General features: G+C 36.7%; 1 protein-coding gene and 1 non-coding gene across 8 annotated transcripts in view; both read left to right on the top strand.

The window, feature by feature from the left end:
• Positions 1-15,077, top strand: part of LOC129022338 (POTE ankyrin domain family member J-like) — a 90,337-nt gene that overhangs the window by 58,530 nt on the left and 16,730 nt on the right. For 6 of the 7 annotated variants that reach the window (XM_054468448.2, XM_054468450.2, XM_054468449.2 and 3 more), the window contains 5 exons: positions 4,452-4,566; positions 4,727-4,900; positions 7,652-7,758; positions 9,072-9,209; positions 11,679-11,749. In XM_054468448.2, the coding sequence (XP_054324423.1) occupies positions 4,452-4,566; positions 4,727-4,900; positions 7,652-7,758; positions 9,072-9,209; positions 11,679-11,749 (605 nt within the window). The remainder of the gene's footprint in view (positions 1-4,451; positions 4,567-4,726; positions 4,901-7,651; positions 7,759-9,071; positions 9,210-11,678; positions 11,750-15,077) is intronic. The other variant, XM_063659653.1, reaches the window with a different exon arrangement.
• Positions 10,456-10,562, top strand: LOC129022737 (U6 spliceosomal RNA). Its single transcript, XR_008496534.1, has one exon. It is a non-coding gene; the product is annotated as a U6 spliceosomal RNA (small nuclear RNA).

Genomic DNA, 15,077 nt, shown 5'->3' with positions numbered 1-15,077 from the left:
TATAATTTCCCTCATAGAACACTAATAAACTGTTTTAAAGTGATTTAACTCGCAAAATTGTCGATGCAGCAGATTATTTTTAATCTACAGATTTTAAAACAATGTTCTATACATTATAGAAAAGTGTATATTGAAAACTAAGAATGAAGCCCCATAACACATCAACTTCAGGGCTAAATATTCTTCAAATAAAATCCAGTATGGATTTTATATCAATGTACACTATGTAAGTATGTTCTTTACTGAGGAACCTTAGAAGGAAACTGAAATGGGAAGATGGTTCCTGTGCTTGAATAGGAAGATTGAATTTTCTTAAGATGTGAGCTTTTTGGCTGGGCACAGTGGCTCATGCCTGTACTCCCAGCACTTTGGGAGGCCGAGGTGGGCAGATCACAGGGTCAGGAGATCGAGACCATCCTGGCTAACACGGTGAAACCCTGTCTCTACTAAAAAATATAAAAAAAATTAGCCAGGCATGGTGGTAGGTGCCTGTAGTCCCAGCTACTCAGGAGGCTGAGGCAGGAGAATGGCGTGAACCCAGGAGGCGGAGCTTGCAGTGAGCCGAGATCACGCCACTGTATTCCAACCTGGGAGACAGAGCAAGACTCCGTCTCAAAAAAAAAAAAAAAAAAAGTGAGCTTTTTCTATTTATCACTTTTACCTAAGCCAAATAAAAATAGCAGTTTTAGCGTTTTTAAATTACACATGCTGTCTTTTATTGTTGTGATAAATTAATTTTTTTGTAGCAGAATGGAAAAAGGCTTGCTTTTCCAGATGTCAAAATGTGCATGTTATTTATTTCCACAAATTGTTTACTAGCAGCTGAAAAGACATCAATGAATAAAACAGAATAGGAAATTTAGAAATACCCAAATATATGTAGGAATTTAGTGCTTGATAATGGGACGTTTTGTATTATTTAAAAAAGATGGGTTGTTCATAATTCATTTTTGGAGAAAACTAGCTAGATGTTTATATCACAAAAATCCGAGTATAGATTAAAAATTTTAAACATACAAAAAGAGAAACATACCAGAAGGAAACACAAATGCCTATTTATATATGCAGATATATATATATAATTTCTTTTTTTTTTTTATGGAGTCTCACTCTATTGCCCAGGCTGGAGTGTGGTGGTGCGATCTCGGCTCACTGCAACCTCTGCCTCCTAGGTTCAAGCAATTCTCTGCTTTAGCCTACTGAGTAGCTGGGATTACAGGCGCCTGCCACCACGCCTGGCTAATTGTTTTGTATTTTTAGTAGAGATGGGGTTTCACCATCTTGGCCAGGCTGGTCTTGAACTCCTGTCCTCGTGATCCACCCACTTTGGCCTCCCAAAGTGCTGGGGTTACAGGCATGAGCCACCGTGCCTGGCCTATATAGGCAGATATAATAAAATAAGCACATTTTAAAATTGGGCAAAGTACTTTTTTGCATGTCTACCAGTGACCTATGCACACAGGAAAAGATAGCGTTCCTGGTAGAAGAAGGAATTTAAGTTAGAAGAGGAATGAAATGCTGTTTTCTATTTAAGTTAGAGGAGGAATGAAAGGCCGGGTGCAGTGGCTTACGCCTGTTATCCCAGCACTTTAGGAGACTGAGGCAGGTAGATCATGAAGTCAGGAGTTTGAGACCAGCCTGGCCAGTGTGGTGAAATCCTATCTCTACTGAAAATACAAAAAATTAGCTGGGCATGGTGGCATGCACCTGTAATCCCAGATACTCAGGAGGCTGAAGCAAGAGAATTGCTTGAACCAGGGAGGTGGAGGTTGCAGTGAGCCAAGATCATGCCACTACATTCTGGCATGGGTGACAGAGTGAGACCCCATCTCAAAAAAAAAGGAATGAAATACTGTTTTCTATCCACAAAGTTTGTGAGGATGAAGAACAGTGGTACTTATATAGCTGTTTAAAGTTCAAGTTGCTGCAGCTTTTCAAACAGGCACTTTAGTGGTAAGAACCACATTTTAAAAATGTTATGCTTTTTACTCATCAATTCCATTCCACTGAAATATCTTTACCAAATAGATGTCTGTTTTTCTTAGTATTGCTTAAAATAGCAGTGTATTTAGAAGAGCCCATATAAAGATTCCATGAACAAATTTCAGTGCATCCATAGGATGGAATAATATGTAACTATTGAGGGTGTCAGTACATAGAGATATATCGACCTGCAAAGATGTACTTTGGTATATCAAGTGAGAAAAAAATCAGTTGGTTACACATATACACGAACAGAATCTGCTCTTGTGTTAGCTGAAGATATGTAGAAAATACAATCAAACTTGTTTCTGGGGATTTGTAAATGAAGTTTTTCCTTTTCTCTTATCTGTGATTCCTGCAATGCATATCTGAACTTTTAGTTTAGGTTCATTAGTAATGAAATAATCCTTGGGAAGAGACGGAATATGCTTCTTGCATAGATGCAAATAATTTCTCACAGTCTATTATTTATTCTTATTTCTGTGGTTGGCTATCTTCTGTGAACTTTTACCCTCTTCAGAAGTAGAGGCATTGTGTTTACCTGTTCCTGTAGATTTTATTGTATATACATTTTATTACATAATTACCTTTTCATTATATATAAACATGTAAAAAGTATGAATTAATCATTTTAGTTGAGTTATATATTTATGAAAATTAAAATAACAAATATAAATGATTATTACTATTGCAAATGTATTGCCCTTCTCTACAGGAGTTTTCTTTAAAAACATTGAACTCCCAAGCTGTGTTCATCCATTCTTTCAGTCCATTTAGTCATCAGACATAAGCCAGACATCTATTATGTGGCAGGCATATTCTACTATCTCTCAGGATCCTTCCATCTTTGAAAACTTCATATTTACCTGCTGGGCTTGAGCAAGCCGAGAGATTTAAAATTGTGGCATTAGGACTTAATCTCAATTGAAGCTTTTCCTGCCTCCTTTCAAACAGAAGCGTTTCTGAACGTAGAAAATAGTAAAAGACAACCCTTAACTGCCCTTTTGAAAATGTATAAGTCTTGGATAGAGACTGTTTTAGTTTTAAGAACTAAAATGTGGTACATAAACAGCATGGAATATTATACAGCCATAAAAGAAGGAACAAGAGCATGTCCTTTGCAGGAACATGGATGGTGTTGAAAGCCATTATCCTTAGCAAACTAACATAGGAAGAGAAAACCAAATACTGCGTGTTCTCACTTATAGGTGGGAGCTAAATGATGAGAACACACAGATACCTAGAGGGAAGCAACACACACTGGGGCCTATCAGAGGGTGGAGGGTGGGAGGAGGGAAAGAAGCAGGAAATAGAACGAACGGGTACTGGGCTTAACACCTGGGTAATGAAATAATCTGTTCAACCAACCCCGTTGGTGCACGTTTACCTATGTAACAAACCTGCACATCCCGCACAAGTATCCCTGAATGTAAAAGTTGAAAAAAGCTCCACAAATAGTTTCATAAATCCGTTTTAAAAAGAGAAAATTTATATCAGTCTTAAATCCTAATATGAATGATTGGAAATATCTGATGTACATACATTGTATAAATCTAAGTATTGAAAAAAATGAGCTCATGCTATTCATTTCAATTCCAAGTTTTCTTTGGCTTAAAGTTTATTAAAAACCAAAGTAAGAATTGGTTTATTTTGGAAATTTGTTTTTGTTTTCACTTCAGCTCTCTTATTCCATAGTACTTTTAAGAACTAAAATTTATCTAAATGCTGGTCATCTGACTGGAACTGCTCCAGACCTGTTATATTATAACATATTCTACTTAATGTAAGGCACCAGGGATTGTATGATGCCCCATTATTTTATGTCTCAATAAGAGAATTATTTAAATGCTGCCAATTATAGTAAATCATGAATTGTAAGTGGTATTTCAGTGGAGACAACATGGAGAAAATGATCATCTTGGAATCACTAAAATACAATGTTACCTGTAATATTTAAAACATACCTGAAAGTGTAGGTATAATTGTATCATCTCACTTAATTCAAATGTTGTCTTTAGTAGTGTTAGTAAAAATTATAATATCTAACAATTACTGAGCTGTTATTTGTGTTAGGAACTATTCTGTATCTTTTGTGCAGAGTCTCATTTAAGCATTACAGTGGTTTCCTGTGAGAAAGCTACTATTTTCATTCCTATTTTATTGATGAGGAAACTAAGACCCCAAAAGGCTAAGCAACAGCCAGAAAGTGACAGAGCTTCAAGTAGGATTCCAGCCCAAGTTGAATGTCATCCAAAGGCTATACTCTTTGTATTCATATAGGCTGCTCTTTCATTAATACAGCGAGTAATGAGAGATAATAAATTGTGTGCTTTTTTCATGGGAAAGTTAGATGTTTGTTTTGAAGGCAGACTAATAGCAGGCTATTCAGTGTTTGCAATTATGTGGATCATTGATATGGCTGTAGCCAGTGCACTACAATTTCCTAAAAAGTCTTCTCACTCTCATAGGACTGCTCTACATCTGGCCTCTGCCAATGGGAATTCAGAAGTAGTAAAACTCCTGCTGGACAGACGATGTCAACTTAATATCCTTGATAACAAAAAGAGGACAGCTCTGACAAAGGTATGCAGTAGCCAACTATGTCAGTGTGAGGTGGGTTTGATTTCAATACATAGCATAAAAATGAGTTTTCTCCTTTAAATATAAGTAGTTGGTGAAAGCTGTGGAATGTTTATTTTGAATTCCTAGGATTTGTAATTTGTTTTTGGTCTAATACTGACAGACCGTACAATGCCAGGAAGATGAGTGTGCCTTAATGTTGCTGAAACATGGCACTGATCCAAATATTCCAGATGAGTATGGAACTACCACTCTGCACTACGCTATCTACAATGAAGATAAATTAATAGCCAAAGCACTGCTCTTATACGGTGCTGATATTGAATCAAAAAACAAGGTATAGATCTACCAATTTTATCTTCAAAATACTGAAATGCATTCGTGTTAACATTGACCTGTGTAAGGGCCAGTTTTCCATATTTGGAAGTTCAAGTATAACCTGAATGAAAATATTCTGAAGTGACCTAATTATCTAAGATTTTATTTTAAATATTGTTACTTTCAAAGAAGCATTAGAGGGTACAGTTTTTTTTTTAATGCACTTGTGGTAAATACTTTTTTTGAAAACACTGAATTTGTAAAAGGTAATACTTTTTTTCCCCTAATGAATGTAAAATGGCAAAATTTGCTCTGAAATAGGTTTTACATGAAAACTCCAAGAAAACTTAAACATGTTTCAGTGAATAGAGATCCTGCTCCTTTGGCAAGTTCCTAAAAAACAGTAATAGATATAAGGTGATGCACCTCTCAGTGGCAAAGCTTAAGATATTTCTGATTGCTCATGAGGCAGAAGTGGAAAGGGAAAAAGAGAGCAATGAGAAATATCAGGGCCAATTTGGAAATTAGGTAATAGAGGGAAAAGACCACGAAGAGGTTGTGTGTGTTGTTGTTGTTGTTCATTTATTTGTTTCCTTTGTATGGTGAGACAAAGTTCTCTTCGATTTTAGAGAATGACAGTTTTCAGTTTGGGAGAGGGAGTTAGTGGGTTGTAAACTGCCTAGAGATTAATTTTAGGAGGCCTCTGAGGAACCAGATTGGCAGTGAATAGGTGGTAATGTAAGGGGAAACCCTTGAGCAGGGGGAATATCAAGTAATTAACTGACTTAGTATCCTATTCTGGTAGAAATGGCCAATTAGAGTCTCAACTCTGCTTTCAAATCTAGAGTGTCTGGATGGGAAGGTGGAAGATAAATAAGTAACAAGATCAAGTTGGATTTTGAGTTGACTAGACCCTGTTCTCTTACCGGGAAAAATTATGTGGTGTTTTCAGCAAATGGGTCTCTCTCCTAATCTTGACTCTTTTCGGGCAAATCTTCAAATGAGAAAGGGAATTGGTCATGTGGGTGAGAAATGAGACTGAAGTAATTGTCTATTGCACTAGCTTTCAGCTAGAATTGTGCATCCCAGTAACCTGAGGAAAATTTTTAAATAATCAACAAGTCTAGGCTTTTTCCTGAAGATTTTGATACAGTAAGTCTAATAAAGCTTGAATATGTATATTTAAAAATATTTCCTTGAAGCCAGGCATGGTGGTGCTTGGCTGTAGTCCCAGCTGTTAGGGAGGCTGAGGTGGGAGGATTGCTTGAGCTCAGGAGTTCGAGTCTAGCCTGGTCAACATAATGCGATCCTGTCTCTAACAACAACAGCAACAATAACAACAACAACAATTTTCTCAAAATCTGGATACACTCCTGCTTAAGAACCACTCAATACATAAATGTAATATGTAAATTCTTATATCTCAGAAACTTAAGGTATCTCTAGAAGAGTTGGAGTTGGATATGTGCTGATTTCTTTAAATCTTTCCTTTCCAATAACATTAATCTTTTTTTTTTTTTTGAGATGGAGTCTCACTCTGTTTCCCAGGCTGGAGTGCAGTGGTGCGATCACAGCTCACTGCAGCCTCGACCTCCCCAAGCTCAGATGGTCCTCCAACCTCAGTTGTTTTTTTTCTTTTCTTTTTTTTTTTTAGTAGAGATGAGGTTTTTGCCATGTTTCTCAGGCTGGTCTTGAACTCCTGGGATCAAGTGATTCACCCGCCTCAGCCTCCCAAAATGCTAGGATTACAGGTGTGAGCCACCATTCCTGGCCTAGTCTGACTTTTATCTCTGTGGTTGAGACATTAAAATGAACATTATTGGTAGTGTCTGTCAGGTTACAGAATAATACATTTTCCTTTCTATCATCAGTTATTCACTGCCATTCAGAAGGTCTTTAGTAATTTGCTGTGAGTAGTCTTTCAATAAGTAGAGGATGGCCCTCTCAGGATTTTGTGTCCCTTTGTTCAATCATTCAAGTGCTTAGGTCAGTAAGTCGTTAAGAGCAGAGTTTTCTCAATTAGAATTATAGCAAATTCTAAACTGTTTTTTGTCAATTGAAGCTGTATTATGGACTATCCAGTGTGTCTCTTAAGTATGTAGAGCTTTGGCATAATCAGCATGGCAGTTTTAAACACTAAAAACCATGGAGTTATTAAGAATACAGATAGGAATTCTGTTAATTTAGTTTCAGTAGTCCTGTGAACTGATGATTTAGTAAGAATCTGGGAAAATCAAATATAAATAGATTTTAAATAAATAAATGTTGGAATTTTTTTCAAATGGGCTGTGGGAGTTTTAATAGCAATTTTTGTTGCATGTTGGAGGTTGAACTTTCAGTAAAACATGAAACTAAAGAAATATTTTACATGCAAATTCTTGCTTTATACACAATTTGTCTTAGGGTTGAGGATATAGAGACAAAAGATACAGCCCCTGCCCTCAAGAAGCTCTTTGTTTAGATGTGAAAAATATTATCATCCAGTAATACCATGCCAAATGCTGGGTTAGAGGCAAAGAGTGTTGGAAGCAATAAATGTTTAAAGTGAGTTTTTGAGATGATTAGAGTTAATGTGGTGAGGCAGAGAAAGGGTGTTTCCAAGGGAAGGAGCAGTGTGTGGGAAAGCAAAGAAGAGTGAGAAGGAAGTGACTACATTTTATTTACTTTCTATGCATGTAAGTCCATAAGATCTTATATAAAGTTTCCACTTCAGTTGAGGAATATGTACTTTTCTGAATTACATACGTTTTTGCTTTATATTGTTTTGCAGCATGGCCTCACACCGCTGTTACTTGGTGTGCATGAACAAAAACAGCAAGTGGTGAAATTTTTAATCAAGAAAAATGCTAATTTAAATGCACTGGATAGATATGGAAGGTATAGTTCTTTCTTTTAATGTGTGTGTTCTAGATGGATAGCAGTCACTCAAGTCATAAATATTAAATTAATAAGATTAATGTATACTTATTGGGATATTGTGATCAGTATGAACACAAATCAGTTAGGTAGAAAAACAATTATTTGGACTGGGCAACATAAAAGTTTTAGTAGGATTCATCTTTTATTATATTGACTGATGTTATTTGCTATGTGACGTTTTTGGTTACATGATCTCATGTTAGCTAAAGGAATTTCATATTAATTTTATGAAGTTTGAACTTTAACTTTTAGTTTACTTTATGACTCAGTATTGAACTTTTTAACCCTTTCTAATAGTTTTTAACCTCTGTGTCTTACATGCTTTTCCACTAAATATGCTGTATTAAACATAAATAGGGGTTGAAAAGCCTTTTGTCTTTTCAATGACTCTGCCTTAAGTTGCTTTCTTTGAAGAATATTAATGTTAGCTTATATCCCTACATGACAATTAATTGCTGTTCCCACATACTGTGGGTTCAAAAGCTTTTTTCCTTTTTTATTTCCAGTGTATTTTGATGTTTTTATTTTTAATTGGTATGGAGAGAGGGAGTGAAGATAGTTTTAAGTGGGTACACTTTTCCTTTAATGAAGACAAGCCATAGATGGGTGATAAAGAGAAAAGAGCTAGGCTTTGGATTCACACAATGCTGGGTTTAATTCCTAACTTTCTTACTTGCTAGGTGTGTGACCTTGGGAATGTTATTTACCACCAAATATGTTGTCATATATGAAAAGTAGGAGAATATATCCTTCAAAGTTGGCTGTGCATAAGAAAGATATATGTGGCATTTAATTCAGTGCCTAGCACATGCTTATTGGCATCATTAACTGATACTCCTGTGACTACTATTCTTACCATTATTATTAATCTTACTGCTTTCAGCATGCAGAGAGCTCTTATTTATCTGACACCCTAGCTGATTTTCTGTTACAGCCTATCAGTCTAGGGAAGCTGTGATGAAATCTTCACTTAAATCTTTGTCCACTTCAGATAAGTGGCCCTAACATTATTTCTTGCCCATCAAGGGACTTTAAATTAGTAGCTTCTGCTATGCAATACCCCACTGAGATAAGAGGGTTTTTTTTTGTCCCTTCCTTTTAACCTTGGTGGTATTTTACGAAGATGAACACTTGAGCACTGAAGATGCTTATGTCTTTTAGTGCATGTAAATGTTTGATTCTGCATGGACAGGCAAGATGTGAAATTGGTAAAGTATATCAAATTAGCTTTTGAAATAACTTCATTACAGTTCCTATCTCTGTCATTTTAGAACTGCCCTCATACTTGCTGTGTGTTGTGGATCAGCAAGTATAGTCAGCCTTCTACTTGAGCAGAATATTGATGTATCTTCTCAAGACCTATCTGGACAGACGGCCAGAGAGTATGCTGTTTCTAGTCATCATAATGTGTAAGTGTTTACATTAAAAGGCTAGTTAATGCTAAATTCAGGTTTAAAATAATTATAACAGTTGCATCTTACATATCAGGTGAGATGTCATAGTTTCGTTCAGGTAGTTTTCGAGTGGCAGTGAGTTAGTCCCCTGCATCAGCCAGAAATCAGACAAAAAGCAAGACAAGTTAGAAGTACGAGTGGGTGCAAGATTCTTTATCTCAGAACTTTTAAGACCTTTATTCATAGAGATCCCAACATTGTTCATTTGATCCAAGTGTAACACCTATGCATGGGATAAAAAATAGTGTCACATCTTTGATTTTTTTGATTAGTTATTTGGGTCTTGAAATGTCCAGTTTATCAGAAAGTCTTGTACTGTCTTCTGGGGACTATGTCCTGCATACTCCTTGAATTTTTCAGGAACCGAAGGGGTTCACTAAATCCAAGGAAGACAGTCCCCTTTTATCAAGTCAGAAGGAGGAGAAAAAAAAAGGACATTGCAATCATTCTGTTGTTTCCACTGATTCTGCTGCCGCATTGTTGCCACTCAAACTGGTCCTGCTGCCTTAAGATGAATCAGTAGATTCAGGTCCCTCAAGTCTTCATGGCAATTCATACAGTGACTTTGATGTTTTTTGTTCCCATACCTATGGTTATATGCTCAGCCGTTGTTCCCAAAGCACCAGCCCCCTGCTCTGGCCCCTGGGCATTGTGACTTTATCCACACACAAAATGAGCAAATTGACCCTTTCCCCCCATATTCAGAACCTAATGTGGAACCCACATCTTAGCCAAGAATTAGCTGAGACCTTCATGGTAAGAGATCCTTTGAGTCCGTTGTTGGTCTTTTCTCTAGCAGATATTAGGTAGGCTTGTTCTAAAGGGTCAGAGGGGTTCTAAAGGGTCAGAGGGGTGGCAGAAAGAGATCAGTGTTTGTTTCTTCTTCTTTGCTACCAGATCTATACTGTGAGGCACCTTTATATCCTGTATAGAACCTTGGGCAGTAGAAAGTCCCATATGAACCTTCCCCTGAGCAGTGGCTCCCAGCTGTGCTTGGCCCCTTGAGTGATCTGATTTACATGATAATGAAAATCGTCCAAGCTACTTCCATCTCTAGCTCAAGATTTTAAAATATTTTCAAATTCTAACTCACAGGAAGCCATTGAAGAGAATTCTCAGAATCTCAAGTAGTTTAGTTGGACTTAACAGAGCCAAGCCTTGTCCATGACTCATCACTAATCATGTGTAAAAGTAGGGCTTTGTGCTTGCTTCTGTGGCACATATCCTAAAATTAGAACAATATGAAGAAAGTTAGCATGACTTCTGCATAAGGAGGCAGCACAAATCTTTGAAGCATTCCATATTTTGTGCAGTCACTGGAAGGTCATTTGACTATTTGCTGACTAGCTCTAAGGAAACAGTGTGAATCAAAGCAAAATGGGTGCCACCAAAATATTGAAATTGTGATTTGCGCTGCAAAAATAGTCATGTAAGATGGTCTATGAGATGACTTAGAGCTGAATAACGTGTTTGGTGCAAAATATATTGTTAGTATGTATGTCAAAAATTACAGAATGTCAACTTGCAACTTCTTCATGGAAACTAAAAAAAATAAAAGTAGACTTTTGGTCTCCCATGTCAGCTGGAATTGAACATCAATATAAAGCATCATCATAACAAACATCTGCTGGCTCAGAGTTTGAGTCTGTAGAGAAGGATCATTGGTCGAAACCAGGTCTTAACATCCATTGGTTTTCCTGCCCTTGATGTGATTGATCAACTCCGTAATAGTGGACAATCACATTATCTACTTTAATGAGATATTTATGAATAAATTTAGTTACAAACTATGACATAGTTGAGATGCCCTGAATTATAAGCCATAAAGAGTAGGACAACTAAGAGGCAAAATTAGGACTTAATAACATTTTCTGAACACTACAACGTTTGCATATTAGAACCTATGAACAAAATACGCATTGGGTTTTATTTGGGATTCTGAGATAATTTTAGTCATAAAGTTTAGGAAGAGATTCCATTGCTTTACTACTTATCTCAGCATTTAAACAATGTTATCTTGTTAAATTTTTATAACAACATAGGGAATTAAGGCAGCAAAGTCCTCACTTTTTTGAAGAAGACATTGAGCCTAAGAGAAGTGAGTTGTCCAAGAACAAATAGCTGTTCATTATGGAGCTAGGACTTATGCAGAGTTGGGACACTTTCTATTATGTCAGGTTAATGCAACCTAATTTACTGGGTCACATGCCCTCGATTTATGAGTATTTCACCCTACTTTTTTTCTTCTTTAATTAGAAGCTTAAAGAGAAGTTTGCAGAATGTACTTATAAGTGGATGGGATAATACTATTAAGTTCTGATATTCTGATATTGTTTGAAATACTCTTAAGAAATTTACATTTGGTAAGTATTTTTTATATCAGTATTAAAATAGTAATTTGGTTTACTACAATTTTATACATAGAATTTGCCAGTTACTTTCTGACTACAAAGAAAAACAGATGCTAAAAGTCTCTTCTGAAAACAGCAATCCAGGTAAGACTTACGACAGTGAATTACTTTAGGTCAGTTGTCCCCAACCTTTTTGGCACCAGGGACTGGTTTTGTGGAAGACAATCTTTCCATGGGCTGCGGAAAGGTGGGGATGGTTTCAGGATTATTCAATCATGTTACATTTATTGTGCTACTTTATATTATTATTACATTGTAATATATAATGAAATAATTATACAACTTACCATAATGTAGAATCCGTGGAAGCTCTGAGCTTATTTTTCTGCAACTAGATGGTCTCATCTGGGGGCAAAGTGAGACAATGACAGATCATCAGGCATTAGATTCTCATACAAAGCACACAACCTAGATCCTTCGGATGGGCAGTTCACAACAGGGTTCATGCTCCAATGAGTATCTAATGTTATCACTGATCTGACTGGAGGCAGAGTTCAGGAGGTAATATGAGCCATGGGGTGTGGCTGTAAGTACAGGTGAAGCTTCCCTGGCTTGCCTGCTGCTTACCTCCTCCTGTGTGGTGTGGTTCATAATAGTCCATGGACTCGTATGAGTCTGTAGCCTGGGAGTTGAGGACCCCTGCTCTGGGTGGTTCTACCATAGATGAAAAAGTAAAAGTAAGGAATTTTTGATCACAAAAGAACACTGAAGCACAGGTCATGTTACATATGCTTGTCCCAATAAGGTCTCACTATTACTGACTTCATTCCTCCTCATTTGAAGTTGGAAAGAGATATATTTACTTTGTTGGAACAAGATGTGTTCCTCTACCTGCTGGTTAATTGTCATGATAACAGTAATTTTGTTAGAAAAAGATGCTCTGCTACCATTTGCCAAAAGATTGTCATAATAATTAAACAAATTGCCCAACTCTAGGCTCAGCAGATTATCATAAAAGTAGAAAAAGGTGTCACACTAACAAAAATGCTAGTATGCTACCTGGTTGTGGACACCTAATACATTGTATAGTCCAAACTGTATGAGGACACCTTTAATTTAGCCATCTATTTATCAAAGAGCTTCTGTAAGTTAGGTTTTATAAGTTGCAGGAGACAAAGATGGAATAGATGTAGTTTTAGTCTTTAAGGTGCTCATAATAGAGCTGTCTCTATTTCATTTCTGCGCTTTTTCGACAGAATTTACAAAGAAAACATTTCTATTTATGTTTTCACCTGTCCACTTAACAAATAACTATCAAATTTCTTTTAGATACTAGCCATTTTTTCGAATGCTACAGAACACAAACAATTAAAAATAAAGACAGGAGCTTGTTATTATCATTGTCATTTTCATTATTTTACTACTTTATTCAGTGCTTACTGTGTGCTCTATGCCCACTGGAAGCTTATAATTATGATTTATTATATATTGATTATGTGCCAGACATATGTAATGAGGAATGAAAATTTTGGAAAAAAGTAGGTATGATTTAAGGTAAGCATGCAGAGAGAAAAGAATTTTTCTAGGTAAAGAAGCAGAAGAATAATGTTTGGCAGAAGGAACATGCAACGAGGTTGTGTGTTTGCCAGAAGGAACATCTAATGAGATTGCCTGTTTGGCAGGAAGAGCAGCAAGTACAAAAGACAAGACGCTTGAGTGAACTTTGCAGGGTTTGTGAGCAATTCACTTTTGCTAGTATCAAAAGTGTGAGATACGAGAGGTTCGGAATGAGGTGAATACTTAGCTAAGGCAAGTTTATGATAGACTTTTTAATACTATAGAAATGAGTAGGTCTTATCCTGTGGGCCATGGGAAGTTTACCAGGTAGAATGCTTTGGACTGCAAATACTAGATGAGCAATGGCTAAAACAGTAGAACCAGAGTTGTTTTGTTTGTTCATTGATATCCTAGGATCCCACCTGTCCCTCTTTCAGCTGTGCTGTTGGCAGTGTTTTATTCACGTAACTGGGAGAAAACTTAGAAGCTTGCAAAGGCTTCCTGTAACATTTCATTGGCTGGGTCACAGTACCTGCTCATTTCCAAACCAGGCACTGGGAAGGAAAATACATGATTAGCTTAGAATAAACATTTCTCTTTCTGAGGCTGAGGAGGGGGATTGGGATAATAAATATCCCAATAGACTTGTGTTTCTTCTTCAAGAAAGAATAAGGAATGGCTATTGATAGGGAGCCAACAATGTTTGCTGCAGGGGCTCATTGGAGAAATTTGAGCAGGGGAGTCACAAGATTAAATTTGAGTATTAAGGCATTCTGGTTATGGTGTAAAACGGGTTAGCAAGCTTTTTCTGTAAAGGAGCAGGTGGGAAATATTTTAGACTATGTGGTCTCTGTCATGTCTACTTAACCCTGCTGTTGTCTGCTGTTGTAGTATGAAAGCCACCACAGTTATATGTAAGCAAACAGGCATGACTGAGCTCCTATAAAACTTTACTTACAAAGCCATAATGCAGATTGGATTTGGACTGTAGCCTATAGTTTGCTGGGATTGATGGAAGGTTCTTTGCCATGTAAAGAAACCAGGAGACAAAGGAAGCTTTTGCAGTAGTCAGCTATGGTTTCCTTGTCATACATCCTTGGAGTAGCATCAATGTATTACAAGGTTTTCACCCGTCCATAGTGAAATAAATATGTCAGAAATCTCAATTACTCATTTTAATATGTTGGCCTTTGTTTTTTTTTTGGTGTTATGCTTTTTTCATTTGTTTAGCTTAATTTTTTCCTGTAAGAAATAACATTAATAGTTGGCAGGTTTTTTTTTAAATAAAAGCCATTTTGTAAATGTTTATGTTCCCAGTGGCAATGGGAATACAAAGCAGAGGCAGAAGAGAGGTATCGTCAATATGATTTAGTGATAATTGAATGAGAAAGGCTTGGGGGACAGAGAGAAATCTCAGATGATGTACAGGTTTCCAGGTTGTACACTAGTATTTAACCTGGACTTGAGGAAGGAGTAGGAAACTTTCTGGTGAATACAGAAGAGCAAAAAGCAGCAGGTCAGCAGGAATGACTAATGTTTTTCTATGCATGTTTAATGGAATTTTCGTGTAGGATATTTTGAGTAGGTAATTGGATAATCAGCATTTATAACTTGCATCCTACTAGTTTGACTCTCAGTAATAAGATTTGTCAAAGATCCAAGAATCTGAAAGTGGATGATAAATGTCCATGTGTATCACCATCCGTGACCGAAAGTCAGCATCCACAGAACACAGAATTGGGACAGATGAACTTAATAAATAAAGATGAATATCGGAGTTGTTCCTCTTAGGGAATGATATTCTCCATGACCTGTGTGAGTCACAGCTGCCAGAAAAGAAAGAGCAAGAAGCGTATTAAGGCAGCACAGCAAATTCAGTCCTAGAGTGCTCTGCTTGGCTTCATGTCATAGTTCT

This window comes from Pongo pygmaeus, chromosome 22, assembly GCF_028885625.2.
Source record: "Pongo pygmaeus isolate AG05252 chromosome 22, NHGRI_mPonPyg2-v2.0_pri, whole genome shotgun sequence".
NCBI lineage: Eukaryota > Metazoa > Chordata > Mammalia > Primates > Hominidae > Pongo > Pongo pygmaeus.
This window is presented reverse-complemented; position numbering and strand designations above follow the sequence as displayed.